Source organism: Falco cherrug, chromosome 1, assembly GCF_023634085.1.
Source record: "Falco cherrug isolate bFalChe1 chromosome 1, bFalChe1.pri, whole genome shotgun sequence".
In the NCBI taxonomy this organism is placed as follows: domain Eukaryota; kingdom Metazoa; phylum Chordata; class Aves; order Falconiformes; family Falconidae; genus Falco; species Falco cherrug.
This window is the reverse complement of record NC_073697.1, coordinates 27,250,874-27,267,955: the sequence shown is the minus strand read 5'-3', so window position 1 is coordinate 27,267,955 and position 17,082 is coordinate 27,250,874. Positions and strand designations below refer to the sequence as shown.

The 17,082-nt window shown below is 38.9% G+C and overlaps 1 protein-coding gene and 1 long non-coding RNA gene across 6 annotated transcripts in view; one reads left to right on the top strand and one right to left on the bottom strand.

Annotated features, from left to right (window-relative positions):
* The first annotated feature begins 1,846 nt into the window (after nucleotides 1-1,846).
* LOC114014816 (uncharacterized) lies at nucleotides 1,847-6,749 on the top strand. Its single transcript, XR_003558467.2, has 2 exons — nucleotides 1,847-2,266; nucleotides 4,293-6,749. It is a non-coding gene; the product is annotated as an uncharacterized LOC114014816 (long non-coding RNA).
* SMIM14 (small integral membrane protein 14) overlaps nucleotides 5,806-17,082 on the bottom strand; it is a 55,501-nt gene continuing 44,224 nt past the window's right edge. For 3 of the 5 annotated variants that reach the window (XM_027799797.2, XM_055700785.1, XM_005435244.4), the window contains exons 3-5: nucleotides 16,948-16,996; nucleotides 9,546-9,694; nucleotides 5,806-8,973 (exon numbers count right to left, since the gene is read on the bottom strand). In XM_027799797.2, the coding sequence (XP_027655598.1) occupies nucleotides 8,941-8,973; nucleotides 9,546-9,694; nucleotides 16,948-16,996 (231 nt within the window). In that variant the 3' untranslated portion in view covers nucleotides 5,806-8,940. Of the gene's footprint in view, nucleotides 8,974-9,545; nucleotides 9,695-16,926; nucleotides 16,997-17,082 lie in introns of those variants that run through there. The other 2 variants (XM_055700783.1, XM_055700784.1) reach the window with 2 other exon arrangements.

The following is a 17,082-nucleotide window of genomic DNA, read 5'->3' as shown; positions in this document are numbered from 1 at the left end:
CAGATGAGGCTGGTCCACTGCTGGCCACATTTTTAAAGGGAAGTGTGAGTTCTGTGCCATTTTGTTGAAGGTTCAGTGTAGGCTGCAAATCCTTTTGCAGTGCAGGGTCAGTAACGCACAAGGAATGGGATTTCAGGTTTATGTATTTCTTTAGCATTGCCAGTTGACTAGATGAGATGAATCCTTCTTCCAGCATACTGGGTAGCCGGTACCTGGCTCCATAACAGCCTCAGGGCTATAAATGCCTTCCTGGGAGGCAATGCCTAAAAATCATGTGAGTAAAATGAAGTTTTGCAATGCTGATTTCTTGCATGAACAGAAAATCAATAATCCTTCCTTCAAACTAGCAAAATGTAATGTATAAAAATTAAAGCTTCACAAATTCAGATTCAGGAAAGTTGTTTTCTAATAGTGAAGATGAGTAACCATAATGATTCAGAGATGGCCCCTCTCTGGAAAGTTTTTCTAAAAGGTATTTTCTGGTGCAAAAAATAAATAATGCAAACCCTATGGATGTCAAAAGACATGCTCATAGTAGTCCACTTTAGTTTATAATTTATGAGCTTAGTATGTATATTATGCAAGATTTTAACTAAAATACCCCCTTAACTTGTTGCTGAAAGGTGTCTTAGCAGGGCATCCGTTCAGTTAAACAGCAGCATCAACGAAGGATTGCCACTCTCCAACCTAAGTTTTGTGCACTGCAGACCGAGTCAGAAGTCTCCATATAGGGTTCATTTCAATGTTCATTTTTTTTCAGGTAAATTCCTACTGTGTGTGTTATTTTGGAATTAAAATTGAGAGAGCGGCTGGTAGGACTGATGAGTCTGTTCCATTCATCCAGGATTTTACATTTTAAAGATTGTCATTTGCATAATAATTTAACTGTAAGTGATGTATATTTCTGAGAGCACTGCTCACACATCCTGCTAGGAGACCGTGTTTTCAGACCCTGGTATTAAGCAACTTGAGCTGTAATTTATGGAAGTATCCATGTCCAGGAAAGGTGGTTACCATAATTCATACACATCTGCTTGAGAATAGGCTTTTTTAGATATATTTGTAAATGTTAGGCTACAGATACACATATGACAGAATTTATAATCTAGTCAATAACCTAGTCCTAGGGGATGGACTCCAAAAGGTGTATAAAATCCAAAGATACTCAAGTTTTTACAATATATTTCCTTAGGTACCTAAAGGTACATGTTCTGACTCAGTGGAATCCAGCCTGAGTAGTTCAGTTGCCTGCCTCATATCTAAACTTGACCTGATCCTGAAAATGAGCAGTCCCTTTGCTATATGCTCTCATAGACCTGACCTTTAACATGTGCTCAGGTGAAGGGTAACACCAGCAGGATCAAGTGGCATGCAGTCCAAAGATTTAAGACTCCTTCATTCAAAAAGCTTGGCCAAGAAATGTGGTAATGTTTTTCTAATATAATGGCTCAATGGCTAGAGCATGTACCAGCGTGAGACTGGATCCTCTCTGTGTGGAAAATAGGGGAGTGGGCTTGAGGCCACATCTCTACTTTTCCAGAAACCACCAAGTGAAGTGCAATCTAAATGCTAAAGGTGGGTGGAGGGGGCACTCTTCACCTCCACTGTACAAGCTCTTCCATTTATGCAAGGGAGAAATAATGATTTATGAAGGACCTGGGGGATGAGGGGATGGGGAGGGAAGAAAAGAAAGAGCAAGTGAGTGCATGATTGCGTAATCTCCTGGCTGGCACTCTGATGTTGGAGATGAGAGAAGCTATCAAGGAACCCTGGACATGAAAGAAGTTTTGTATCTATCTAGGGAGTGTTTAATGCCAGACTAATCTGTCACCAGATTTAGCTGATCATTCACTAAAGGCAGCTGTGTTTGTGTAATCAGTTTGTGACACTGACATCTGACACAGATTCAACAACAACCATTGTCTGTCAAGCCTTTCTTTAACTTTTGACACAGCACAACCAGGAGGCAACCCCACATGTAACGGAGAAATCTGAGCTACTCGGCAACAGTCCCAGGCTGAGGCAAAAATGTGCCCAGAAGACTTGTCCGCAGAACAGTTGGATCAGCTTTTGAATCCATGCTTTGTATTTTACAGTGCTGAGAGGGAGGAAGGAGGCTCAGCTGAAGAGATTACACAAGGACATGTGGGACTGGGCATGCGTGGTTCCTCTGGAAAAAGCTCCAACAGTTGCATAAAGCAAGCCATATACCAGTTTTGGACAAGGCAGCTGAGTGTCTGAGCTCCACGAGTGCTCGGAGCCAACCGTAAGTTAACTGCACAGAGCCAACGTTATGAGTTATTACGAGCAATGTTTTCTGCCTGGCATGTCCCTACTTATGCCCCTTCCTCACCACCTCTCTGGCTCACCAGAACTTCGACTTTGCCATTTGGTCTGACAGTTTGCCCAAACAGCTTATATTAATCTAATACAGTATTTTTGTTAGTGACAACCAGCACCCTAAACTGCAATTATGGGTAAAATTTGTCCCAAAAGGCAGTGAGTTTCTGGTCAGGGTCAACATGCCTGTTTGTATAGGGCCCAGAAATCTGGATATTAATTTCAGCTGGACTTGTGGACAATATTGCAATATAAATAAATCCCAAAAGCCACGCAGAATTTAAACTATGTTTAAAAGTCAGAGGAAGGCCACCCTGAAAATTCTGATGAGAATGTCCTTTCAAACCCTATTCTTTCAGTTCCGGCACGACGATGTTTTGCTTTCCAGTATATGACCTTCCTCTAATTAGATTATTTAAGTCTCTTAGTATACACAGAAATTATTCACACTTCCTCCCAGGCATGTTTACATTTGATGGTCTTATCAATTGTTTAGTAAATACCTCTTTTTTTTTTCTTGGCTTTAATATCTTCTCTTACATTTTAAGGGTATTTTTTGCACCAGAAGAAATTAATAATCTTCAAGAATTTTAGAACAGGTATAAGTCTGAAAACTACACAGTCACAGAAATTATTCCTCTGTTTCATCATTCATAGCTTGCAGGATGAAATAACCTCTTTTTTTGTTTGTTTGTTTTTTGGTTGGTTGGTTGGTTTTAGTTCCCCCCACCCCCTTCTGATGTTCTTTCTGAAACCACAGACATTACAGCAGACACTGAAGCGGTTCCTTCAGAAACAGTGCTGTGGGCAGCAGCATTGCTTTTCTGAACACGGAGCATACTACAGCTCCCAACAGAAGAGCTATTTCAGGCATAACAACCATTTCAATAAAACAATAAGGAAGCCTTAAATGCTAAAACTAATGCATTAGTAAGTAAGAACAGCCACATCAGGGACTGCTTTTCATCACAGCCCCATTGGTGAGAAATTCTCTTGTAGCATGACTTCTTTGAAGGGTTTTACTCAACTAAGTTGTCCCATTGCCTGAAGTTGTTCACGTAAAATAAAGTGAAGATTTGATCCACTGTTACAGTATAGCTAGAAGCAAATTTGGCTTAATCTCTTCTTACATACTGAAGCCCAACAGAAGCATACAGCCAGAGGGAGTGTCAGAGACGAGATGCGCTTGTAATTCAAATTGCAAACTAATATTTGATTAAGTGGGAAAATGATTATTTGGATTTTCTGTTTCATCTATATGGAACCGAGAATGGAAAATAAGGCTGCATGAAATCACTAGGAGAGCTGAAGAAACCAGATTTTTACTCATCACTACCACAACAAAAAAGATTTTGATGTGTTACACGCAGTGCTTGCTGTAGTGTCCAGTCCTGTGGGAGCTTTTGTGGATCATTTTCTTGCTAATCATACTCAGTTTATCCTTTATGATTTCAGCCACAAGTTCTGCTCTAGACTGAGCTCCTACACCATAAGACTTACTTTTTATATCAAAGCTATGGCTGTGACCTTCAGAATGTTGCACAATGATGGGGATTTTTTTGTTGGTCTGCTTAGGAAATATATTTTCTTGGCTTTAATATCTTCTCTTACATTTTAAGGGTATTTTTTGCACCAGAAGAAATTAATAATCTTCAAGAATTTTAGAACAGGTATAAGTCTGAAAACTACATAGTCACAGAAATTATTCCTGTTTCATCATTTATAGCTTGCAGGATGAAATAACAAAACCCATAAACGCAAAAGACTTTTTTTGAAAAGCTTGCTACTTGTGATCTTTGATTAGAAATTACTGCTGTATTTTCAGTTAACATTGTATAAAATATTTTATAATATCACTTTCCATATAAGCAAGAAGAGTGAAACCTTTAAAAAGCTGAATATAGATGGTGAATTAATATTTATTGTCACATATTGAAATACATTTGTTTCAGACACCCTCTTTGACCAACCCTTATCTGGGGATGTTAAAAATGTAATACGGCGGCCAGGTTCTTCTAGTTACTATGTTTCACTACAAGATGCCTGCTACTGGAGTTGGCAATAATTTTGATACAAGAGCAAGTTAACATTGCTTCAGTTACTCTTCTTCTATGAAAAGAGACAAATCTTCAGCTGACTTTGATGAGTGTAACTCCCTGGAAGCCAAAAAGAGTTGTGCTGTTTTACAAGTGAGGATGTAGTTCACCGTGGGATGGACCTCCTTTTTCCCCACCAAAGGTCTGTGTCTCTGCAGTGAATTGCACCGTAGGCTGCTGCTGGTACTGAACAAGTAAGGACGGAAGGGGAAAAGAATGCAAATTGTCCATTTTTGCAAGGAACCCGCTTAACGTTCATGAAATATTTTGTGGCAATGATTTGATGTATTTCTCACAAAAATCCTAAATAAGATACAGTTTTTTTCAGGCTTTTGGGCAGAGTAATCTTCTCCACTTACCTGGTAGTCTTGAACAGCTAGACCTCATGCAGATCCATTGAACACAGTTAGTTTAAATTTGTGGTAATTTCCTTTCTGCATCGCTTCCCATAATAGGTATGTGCATCCTCGGCAAACATTTTCATAAGCGCACTTGTAAGTCAAGTTAGTTTTAGGAGTTATTTATAGCTTCATGTTCAAGTAAAGGGCTAAATCTTGATGAGCAGACACTAATGATCTCTCAGACTAAGATCAGACAATTTCTAAATAGACTCAAATGCCTAAAGCATTTATTACTAAATTATTTGTCATTAAATTATTATTACTAAAAATAAATTCAGATTTTGTTTCTGATTCTCTGGCATTGATTTCTGGATAGCTGTGTATTATTTTAAACCCTAATGCTTTCCTGTCATTTTCCTTTTTTCTCTTGGATTAACGCAGGAATCCTTAACATGGGATCTGAGCTGCTGCTGACCCACTGCTCAGCATTTCATGCTCTGCTGCCAGAGGGAGAAGAGTGCTACACTCCATGGGAACAGTGAGGAAGCAACAGGTCTCTACTACTTCTACATGCTGCCTTGGATCTACTGGAGCATCTTCCTTCCTCAGAGCAGCTCTGGGTCCAACAGTGCCAAGATCTAGGACTAGAAAATAGACTGCAAATCCCAAAGTAGTAGGATGTGATCTAAAATGAAGTGTCATAATTGGCATATTTGGCCTCTGTCATTACTTTTCTTTCTGTATTATTTCTAACTTCCTAGGTTACGTGGCTACTTTGAAGAGCAAAAGGCAGAGACGTCCATGTCAAAGTATCTTAAACCTTGGAAACCGCTTATAATTTGTTCTGACTTGCCTGAGACACAAACAGAAGACAAGTGTCCATTAGAAAAGTTAGAATTTACATTTTAAAATTTGCACAGAAAACACTATTTTTACCAATGCTTATTTTTAAATTATTTCAAACTACCTTAGGAATTTATAGGTTGGTGCAGTATCTTATACAAAGACTAAGAGGCGAAGACAAAAAGTTACTAACGATTGCTATTTATTGTGTTAAGTCAATAAAAAGTGCATAGTACAAGCCCTTTATCCCAATCCAAGTACTCAGTAAAAGATCACTAGGAAACCGCAAATGGCACAGATGATTTTTTGTTTGGCATAATTCAGACATTTTAAACCACCGATTTACATTAGGTACATCACATCATCACTCTTCCTTTTTCAATCATGAATGTTACAAGGCTAAGTGATCGGCAGACAATACATGAATACATATGATTTCTCATTTCAGAATATAACAATTGTGTTAAGCAGACTCTAAAAATACTATTGTTTTAACAAAGATCTAAGCTAAGGTATAATTGTAAAATTCCCTCCATATTTCCCAAGTTGTTACAACTTGCATCTCTTACTAACCAAGCTTAAAACCCTCATGACAGAATTAATCATATCCTGAAGCTTCACATGCCACTAATCTCTTCCACACTTCTCAAAATTTACCATAAACATCTGTAACCATGATACAATTATTTCATCACAAACTACATCACTAAAGGCCAGATTTCTGCCACCCTTACTAAAGCTGCTACTAGTACATTATCTCAGAGTAGTCCCACAAACTTCAGTGCAACTACTTGATGAGTAAGGCACTATTTAACATAAATAAGAGTGGCAAAATACAGTCCTACAATTAGTTACTTTTTTTTAAATTAAGAGTGGTGATCTGAAGGGTGTATCTTGGAGAGAGTATCTGAATTTAAAAGGCATACATTTTGACGTGGGATAGTGGCCTGGCTCTTTAGTACATTTTACAATAAAATATTTCCAATGTTTTTTCTTTTACATAGAAAATTTAAAATAGCAATTTACATGAGGAAAGCATACATGTATAAAATCACTGGGACAATTACTTAGAGGAATTTCAAGCAAAGACACTTCATTTAAATGTAAAACACATTACTCTCAAAGAAAAGTTCATCTGCCAAGACTGTTAGAGCTGGGTGCACATGGTGAGTTTTATAAATACATACACAGACATTTAAGTAAAGCAAGATGGATCCTCGGAAGTGAGGAGCATCTGCTGTAAATCTCACCAATTTCCAATAGGATGAGGAGTGGCACTCTGTCTGAAATGAAGCCTGTTTCAGCTGGCTTTTTGATCAATCGGAAGCCTGTTTTATGCATCTGATAGTGAAGAATTCTGGCCAAAAATCCTTGGAGAAAAGGTCAGTGTAGGAGATACATATATATTTCCTTGTTGGTTCAACAAAATGATGCTGTATTACTTGTTCAAAACAGTATCCGAAACATAAACGTACATGGAAGGCAAAAAGCAAGCACAGTCAGACTGCTCGTCCCAGTGACATCTTTACACAGTGTTTGTGGCCTGTACACCATTAGACATAACAGGACAAATTCTCTCAGCTTCCCTGCTGCAGCACCATCACTTTACATGGCACTGCGCCGATGTCACTGAGAGCACCTGGCCCAATCTTCTTCATTTTTAATGGTTTTTTTTTCATTTTTCACATGTGCTGCTATGCTTGGAAGCACGCTATTCCACAAAAATTCAAAGGGCGATTACATCAAATTACAGAAGCCTTTCTTCAGGTCTGCACTGTACCTTTGCAAGGAGGCTTAGCTGGCCCACCATTTACCCTGAGGAGGAAAACCCTGCGTCTGTCATCCATGGGATCTGATGTGAGATTTTTGTTAGAGCCTGTTAATACAAACCTTTACGCATCTCAACAGTCCCTTCAGCTCCGTAACTAAAGTCCCCATGAAATAAAGGTTTGTAGAGTAAGGCTTTGAATTCCCATATGTCTGTTCTACTGACCTTTACGGAAAGAAGCTTCATGTTGGTAACATAAAAATGTTCTTTACATTATTCTCATCAATTTTTCAAATTGATCAAGAAAAATATACAGTGTTGCTTTTCTGTACATCTTTAAAATGTTCTTAAATTAATGTACATTAAAAAAGTTGTTCCCATTTTCTACAATGGGAGATGTGCACAGGTACGTGCACAGCCACACATACGCACACATAAACACACCACACATACACACAAATATTAGAGGGAAAATACATGCCATATGTAGTCACCTGCAAGTCTGTTATTCTACAATTACAACCAGTAGACAAGAATGAAATGTTAAGAATTGCTGATAACATACAGGTGAAAAAACCTGAATATCCAGTATATGTTTTGGTAGACCAAAAGTTGATAACCTTGGTAACCTCTTGGTATGATTTCATCTTGTCCAATATACATTAATTACATCATGGCTAAGAACTTGTTAAGATACTGAGTATTAAAAGACTATATCAAGACAGAAAATTCTACCAAGTTCTTTCCACTAAATGTCTCTTTTCATGAAGTCTATAAGTAAACAAATCTGGTTTTGGAATATATTTTTTGACAATATATTGAACAAGATATATCATTTATTAATGAACAAGATTAAATTATTTTTTGGTGGTATATTCTTTTGTGTAAAGTTCCCAATATATATGTCAAAGCTTTGACAGTGACAATTATCACATTCGCTTATGTGTGCACGCACGCACACAGAGTATAATTCTACTGGACAAGCCGTGCTTTTGCCAACAACACTGAAAACTAAGTTAGGGGTCCAAAGGCCAGACTAAAAGCTGCTCTGAACCAGGGCAAGTATGAAATAATTTCAATTTCTCACCATAACTAAGCTAATAGTTGCAACCGTAATATAACTCTGAGAAGTATAGTGGAGAAAAAAATACGGATTAATCTGAAGAAAGGTCAGTAACCTTCATTATTATAGATGTACAGGGATTTTCTGTTTCTTTCAATGCACATCAGAAATCACTGCAAAGAAATTAAGATCACTGTAACAGAAAGAGACTGAGTGGAATGTCCACAGTAACAACCAAAAAACCCCTGCAATGCCTTATCATTATTCAAATTACAATCTACTAGGATTTGTAATAACACACAAAGCAAAAATTAACTTAAAATTGTAGTTGCTAAAAGCAGTTAATGAAGATAACTGCTGAATAATAATTCTTCTCTATATAAATGAGAAAAGAAAACAGTATTGAGCGGGGTTTAGGAGTAATCTGGTCACTTCGTTCATTTGGTCGTGCAAGGTTTTAGCTGCTGAAATTTTCCAATAGTGAACGCTCTAGTCCACCGGTGGGGCTGGTGGTTCTTGCCCCTAGAGGGAAGGAAGGAAGCAGGAAAAGAAAGAAAAAAGCCACATTCAGGATTAGAAACAGTGCTTCATGGAAGAGGATTTAGCAATAAAAGAACTCAGAAGAGTTACATTGTGCTTTCTTTTAAGATCTTTCAGCATCTCTTTCAATACTCAAGAGTAAATGAGCATCAGAGAACAACACTGTTTTCTGCAACAGGGATTTTTCTATGATCCCACATCTTGGGCAAAGATCACTTTCCTAGTTTCATGATGTAATTTTGTTTACCGACTTCTCTTAAACCTGTGATTTAAAGCTTGTACATAAGAAGGCAGGAGGCAGTTTTAACCAGGGACAGCCAGTGTCCAGAGGACATTAGGACCCACACTTAGTCACTCATACCTACTCCATCCCACGGCAGGCCTCACAATTGGCCTTTGTGATTCTGCTTTCCCTTTGGTTTTACTGATTTTCATCGTTAATGGGGTTCCAAGAAAATAAAGGGGAAAAATGACTGTAAGATAGTCTGTATTAAAACAAAACACATCTAAGCTCTTGTAAAGTCTCTCTACAGGGTACTTGAAGATGCACTTACATTATGTGGGCTGGTTGGCTTTCCGGCTGTGTTGGATCCTCTCAGATTACTAGGTCTCAGTAAGAACAAGACAAGTGCAATCACCACCCAGGCCATCATTATCATGGCAAAGCTGATGCCATTGTCACTGGAAGAATTTGGTCCTGGCACTACAGACAAGGAAAACTCAAGTTATAGCACAGAGTGACAGCAGAGTTCTTTCCCCAAGGTGAAAACACAAATGCAACGTAACTCTCACAAAAAAAACCTGAAATGAGAATCTGTTTCATAAGATTTCGCTGGAATTCTCAGAATTATCATGAATATTTCTTAGTTCACATTAACTTCTAATGGACTGGAGATGAGAAACACACCCTTTGTGTTTAAGAAATCAAACTTGATGAAAAATATATTTATGTGGGCAAAAAACCCATCTGTTTTTGCCTCTAACAAATAAAAGACTAAAAAGATGAAAGCTTGGACTCTATTGTTAGACCCCCAGAAAGAAAACATGCTAAGTCTAGCAAGAAGGGAGCAAACTAATGGTTATGATTTTGTTTGCTACTCTTAAGTTATTTTATTGAGAGTTTGTTCAAACAAGTGTATCAACAAGCTAGATGTCTGTGACTGATCATCCAGGTCACATGGTATTTCTGATAGCATCAAGGAAAACGTATCCGTCAGAAGGGGAAAAAATGCTGAGGAGATACATGAAAAAGTGAAGCCCAGGAATACAATATAAAAATTTTACATCTAATTTTCATACATTCCTAGTTCCCAATGGCTGAGACATCAAAGTATGGAAATAAAACTGAGAAGATTCCCTCAGACTGGAGATGGCTGGTTAAGTCTTTTTGGATCAAGAAACTCTTGCAAATATCTGCACATTTGAAAACAACTTTTCTCCTCTGAAACATAATTTCAAATAATCAAACTGTAACTAATGTTGTCAGCTGAAGTATTAATCAATGTATAGTTTATTACCAATGGTACTTAAATGGCTCCATTTACAATAGTATCTAAAGACCTAATATCTTTGTTAATAATCTAGATGATCAATTAATGCAGAACAATTAATACAAAGCTATAATGAATAACCTTCAGAAAGAGAAGAGCTGTTCTATTTTATTCATCAGGTTGAAAACTTTAACATCCAGGGGCATTCCACAGACACACTTGTATCTGTCAGATTTTTCAGTTGCCTCAGCTCATTTGGATCCTCATATGGAGTCAAGTCTGGATTCAGTATTGGTTGGAAGCTGTTCTTATTTAACATTTGCAAGCTAATTTACACCCAGTGAGCTGCTGGAGTATTTTTCTTGAAGGTTAATGCCGATATCAAAAACCCACCCTCATCACTGTCATAATGAGTAGCATTTTTAACAGAGGCTCTTCTGTGAAAATGGTTTGTTCGTAACACAGCAAAGGGGCACTGTGGGGAAGCTTACAGCTATGCCATTCACAACTTTGCTGTTCTGTGAATTAAGACTGTATGAGTTGGGGCTGTTGGACTGATGTTCTTTACCAACATCACATGTACTCAAAAAAAGAAGAAAAAAACCTGTATTATAGAAGTTCATGCTTCTCACAGCACAAATACCACTCTTAATATGTATAAGCAACAGAAACTGTCATACAGCTCTTACCTTTTAAATGTCCCAAATATAGACATTTCAAAACTTGGGATGTGGCTAATGTAGAAGAATTTTACGATTGTAAGTATATACAATTACAGGTGCCAATTCTTTCGCAGATCTGAGTGAACAAATGGTGCTGTACACGAGGAGAAGTTACAGTGCAAAGAAAATAAATGAGAATGCTACAGCCTTTCATTAATTCATTAAACTGTCATATAATTGGTTCAGAAAGCATATGAAATTGTGCAGGTAAGAGTTCAGATCTGCAATTACGCTGAAGGAAAATACTATTGTTTATCAACATCATATATCAATATTTTAAATCTTGGATGAGCTTTATATATGCAGTCCAGTAAACTAACATATAATTCCGCATGAAAAGGACAACTGCTTTATTTTGGGGCTTCCAGGCAACGTTAATAGCTACCCTAAGATTACCTTCATCAGCACGTAAGACAGCCTTAGGTACCTGCTTTGGCACATGTGTACAGTAGAACACTGAAAACTGAGATCACCTGTTACACTGGATTCCCCATACAATGCAGAGAAACAGAGAACAGTCAGACTGCCTTTGGGAATTTTTGCTGAACCATAATGCACTTAAGGTCAGTGGTTAAACAATAGTTAGGGTAAGTAAACGCTGCTAGGTCAGCTCATGCTACAGATCAAGGAAGGGAGCAGAAGGAACCATAGAGGGAAACCATAAACATTCATGCAAAAGACAATTTCTTTCAGCCTGTGTTGTAATACAGTTTAGATGGAACCAAATGTGCTGAAACGTTCTAAACTAAGTTAAGCAAGACAGCAGCTGATTCAACATAGCTTGGCCCTGTACTACCTACTCAAAGCATGCCAGATATCAAAACAGCCACAACACTGTTTACACTATTCAAGAACTGTTAAACCCACATCTCTCACAAATGACCATGTGTTTTACTAAGGATGCGAGATATTTCAGAATCTGTTACTTTAACATCTTAACAGAAGGAGATGAGGATAAGTAAAATCTCACATAGCTGAGGTGAATCACACTTTTCAAAGCTTTGCATCACAAATCAAGAGAACAGACAAGAAGCTACTGGGAGCAATAATACATGGAAGGCAACAATCTTTTGCTACAAAGACCTCCATCATCAAGATCACAAAATAATCAGGTAAGACCAGCTTATGGATAAAGAACAGTTGAGTGAAGATCAACTGCTGATGGGCAGAAGAAAAAAAATATCTTATTTTTAAGAGTTCACAGCCACAGTGCTTTTACCTATAATTGATATTTTTGCAGCTAATCTAGACGTGGGTTTTTGATTCCTTGAAGAACAAAGGCTATCCTGTAAGAGCACCTGTGGGTGATATTTTCCAGTATTTCCAGATAGATACAAGATTGCCCTGTTCTGACCTCACAGATGAATATGCCACCACCCATTCTGATGGATGGATCTGTTTATTAGTCTCCAGTGCTGGGAGGTACAGAATGTAGCAGTACATATTCCTGTATCACTGAGTGACACGAAGCTTACAGCCTCTAACCTGCCTTTCCACACAACACCAAATCCAGCTCAAGATCTTTATTTTCAGAGTATCTGGTCCCCTCAGCTCAGCATACCTATACATCCATGCACTTCTGAATGAAGCCTGTGAGCAGTTCTGTCCCTGTGGTTACCTGGAATTTGTTTATACCCTGGCTGAATTAGCTCTGTGCAGGGGAAAGCTTTCTGAGGAGCTGGTCTGATAATTTGGGATGAACGTCCATGGGAGCTAATGATTATGGTGAATCCTATCTGTTGCTCCATGTACGAGATACAGTTCTTTGACTTGCTTTTTCCTATAGAAATAGAGACTAGGTCACATAAACTAGTCTCCTCTTGAAGAGAAATGGGAAGGGAAAAAAAAGTCTTCTGTGACAGATGTTTGCCACCTCATTTAATGTTCTACTAGAAGGCAGATGAAGCTACTAAAATTATGAGTTTGGTAAAAATAATTTCTAAAGATGAAAGGTCAACCACCTCCCGACCGTGCAACTAAAATCTCAAGAATACAATATTAAAATTAATAAATGTCTTTGTGAAATACTCCTTACAGGAACTTAGTTCTCCTCTTGAAGTGGTATTTTTCATTCAGAGCGAGATTGTACCCTAAAGAGGAAAGATTGCATTTCTTTTACTGTAAAAGTATATTCCATGTGGTGCTTTTTGTATGCCCTGTCATGATAGAAATACCTCCTTTTGGATCTTCAGCTTTTTACTGTATAACATCTGCATATGGAAAGGCAACAACATGCTCTCTGATTTGTACCTTCTTTTCATGGTGTTTTTATTCTTGCCTGTCCTGTGAAAGAGAGGCAGGAAACTGTATGAAGAGAAGTTATCTTTCAGATGAATCGTGAGGAAAGGCAAGAACCTGTAGGACCTTCAGCAGATAATCCCTGCCAGCTGACACTTTCAAAGGCAGGGATAAGGAAACTGAAGAAAGCCAAAGACGACTTGAGTGGAGGAAGGGAGAAGGGAATTACCAGAAAAGGGAGGGAAGCGTTGGCAGACATTTCATGCTGTTAGGTTACACTGCTGTGACTGCCCTCCATGAGTACAACTCAAGATGAATCACAGATATGCATTCATTTTAAAATACATAAAAATCTGGGAGTAGATGACATTTGAGACAGTCATCTCTGACTATATTACAAGCTAGCAGAGTACTGAGAATAGTGTTGAAAATATGAATGTGGTAAATCCAGGTCACAACATCTGGGAATTGCTAGAACAGAGAAAAAAACTCAGGCAGTAGCTCCTCATTTCCTTTGACATGGAAGGCTGACTGTGAAGGGCCACCAGCCAACAGAGCAGCTCAGTACCAGCTGGGATCCTCCTCGGTCTGGATGAACCACTGATGTTGCAATTGCCACACACTTCAGAGAAATCTTCCCTGCTGCACTCGCATTAGACAAAATTCAGAGAAGAATTACTGCTCTTATTCCTCATTTCAACAGGAACTGTAAGATCTTTTGATTTGCTGAGCATAAACAATCCCAACAGAATATTAAATGTGTTGCATATTCAAAACTTGCAGCCCTTTTTCTCCAAGTCACCCACTAAAATGGAGGGAACAGTTATCAGACTCTGATACATGCTTTACTGTCATAGCAGATATTCTGACAGAATCAGCAGAAGAGCCATCACGCAGAGTGCCCAAATGCTCTCTGAAGTGGTGCTCATATCCTCTTGTATGTAGGAGTACAAATCCAAAAGCACTGGTCCTGACCCTAGCAGGAAACTCTCTGCAGGGTAGTCACTACAATATAATGGGGCCAACAACCATAAATAAGAATTTAGAGCTAATAACACAAAAATGCAAATGACGGAGCCTTGGTGCTACTGCTTTGATCTGGCTCCAAAAATTAAAAAAAAGATCCGAAAACAGGGGTTGAAAAAACAAAGTGTGCTCAGGAAGAACCAACACAGGGTGTTTCTGAGAACTTCCAGCTGGTAGCAACGGCACAGCACATGACGCTGCTGTGACACTGGCTGAACCACAGCCCTGACATCTTCCAAAACAAAACCACATACATCTCATCAGTTATTCCACAACCTTGCAACTTAAGAATCTGTGTATGACAATATTCCCAGCTGTGCTTTCAGAAGGAAGACCAAATCCTGGGAATGAGCAAATGGGTGGGAGTGAAACAAGCTTCTTCATAGTGAGGTCTCGAAATGAGGAATCAAAGTCAGCAAGTAACAGGAAGTGGAGCTGTGGGACCTAGGGAAAAGGAGACCCACCTCAAACATAAGCTCATCGTGGTATACCTCATCAGAACAGGATGAAGCAATAGAGAGAAGACTGGCCCAGAATTGTTTTAATATGTCTCTGAAAACATCTCTAGAAGCTTCTCCAGACTCAATCTGTTTATTTTTGCCTTTGACTCCTGGGAGTCTTACAGAGCTCATATTGGCCCAAGCACAGAATCACAGAAGCATCACAAAATAATTTGACCAACAGCCAGTCATTGCTGTCATTGCATCAGCAGAAAAATACCTTTGTGGGAACTAAATTTAAGGCAATATAACAATGCAGGAGAGGATTTAGTCTATAATTTTTGCTTCGGTTTTTGAAACAAACCACTGGTTTGGAACAATTGCTGCCAAATTGCTTGCATCTGCACAGTTACTGCAATGATCTCTTTCAGGATGGAAAACTATTTGCCCCAGACCATTCACATCCCCACTCTACTGTAGCTTGGTATCGTGAAAGCTATCCTACAAGCTTTGTGCCCACACATGACAGAACTTACCCATTTATACAGTCTCTAGCCTAAGACCTTCATAAATATTGATGAACCAAGTCTCCCAAGGCTTGAGTGAGAATGACCTACCATCACTTGGTTCTGTCTGCAGACTAAAACTCAGAAAGCTGCACAGCCCGTCTGTACCTACTTATAATACAGAAAATATTCTGTCTCCTGTCACCTCCCTCTTTCTGTCTTCTGCATTGACTGTATTAAATAATAATAATAAAAAAACAACCAGACACAGAAGCCTAAGGTGTGGAAGACTAAAAAGTCTGCCCTAGGACAGATGCATTTGGGACAAGAGAGGTGCTGGAAGTCACAGACACACGGCATAACTTGGAAAGACCATAAAGAAAGAGTAAAGCCAGCAGCACTGTTATGGCAGATGTACTCTTGTTTCAGGGGTTATCTGGGAAAGCTCATAGCTCTGAATGAATCGGGAAGGCACAGTGCAAGTCCAAGCTAGATGGCCATCTCTAAACACGTTTTACTGGGGAGTGAAGAGATAAGAACAGGAGACTGAACAAAGGCGTACTCTCTCCCCAAGATCCTGGAGATCTTGGCTCGCTGCTCCTAGACCTGTAGAAGACACAGGCAGCAGCAGCTCTCGCTTCCAGGAACACTGCTCAGGTGTTCCTGGCTCCATCCAAGCATTACAGTAGTCCTGATGCAGGCTAATTGAGTGAGTTCATATGCTCAGTTGGTAAAGCAATATAGGAAAACCAGATCCATTTCATTTTTATTTATAAACATTTGGCAATGCTCCCTCTAGACCATGGAAAATGTAAACAGAGCACCTCAGGACAAGCTTACGTGACTGCATAACCTCTGCACAGCTATGCTTCTCTGTAGATGCTGGCAACGTTTGACTGTCATAGTAATGCTCACTGTTTGGGAGAGGTTTTTTTGATGTATTTCACAGCAAATTTCAAGGAAGTGTACACAGCAGTCCCCTGCTTCATTAACTACACAGTCGCTAAGTCAACAGAAATGCAGTCACAGTGTATGTCAACTTATCAGTCAGAGCTGGTGGGGAATCTCCTCTCCCTCACAGCAGAGTAGAGGGTTCACAGTACCGACAGTTGAAGTCACTCAGCCCTATCCACTCTTCACTGGTTTAGGCCGCTATAACTGTAAGGAGAACAAATAAAGCCCCCTCCAAATTTTCTCCTTAGGGAAAAATTGAAATCATCCTATTTGGAGGCTAATGGTAAGATTCAGTAATGCTTGGGGCCTGATCAGTGGTCACACTGGCATACTGATACCTACAGCCCTCTGACCATTGCTGCTTCCATACAATGCTTCCAATTTATAAATGTTCATCAGCACTACAGATTCTCAGAAATTACCTCCCCCACATAACACTTTTAGTACTGTAGTATTTGATTTAATGTAGGGTGTCCCTATAACATTAAATCAACTGCTGCGTTTTAAAGACCGGTCAGACTATATTTTAATTACTACTGTTTGTTTTACTTCCATGCACCTGATCTTAGTAGTTACTCACATTCCTGAAGGCATTCTGTGTCTGTGCAGTATGACTGGGATTGTCTCAGCTGAAACAAAAAAAGAAAGGCATGATACTTAGCAATAAGGCTCAGTCAGCTTTTACGGAAATCATGATTTAGTATAATGTCAGAGC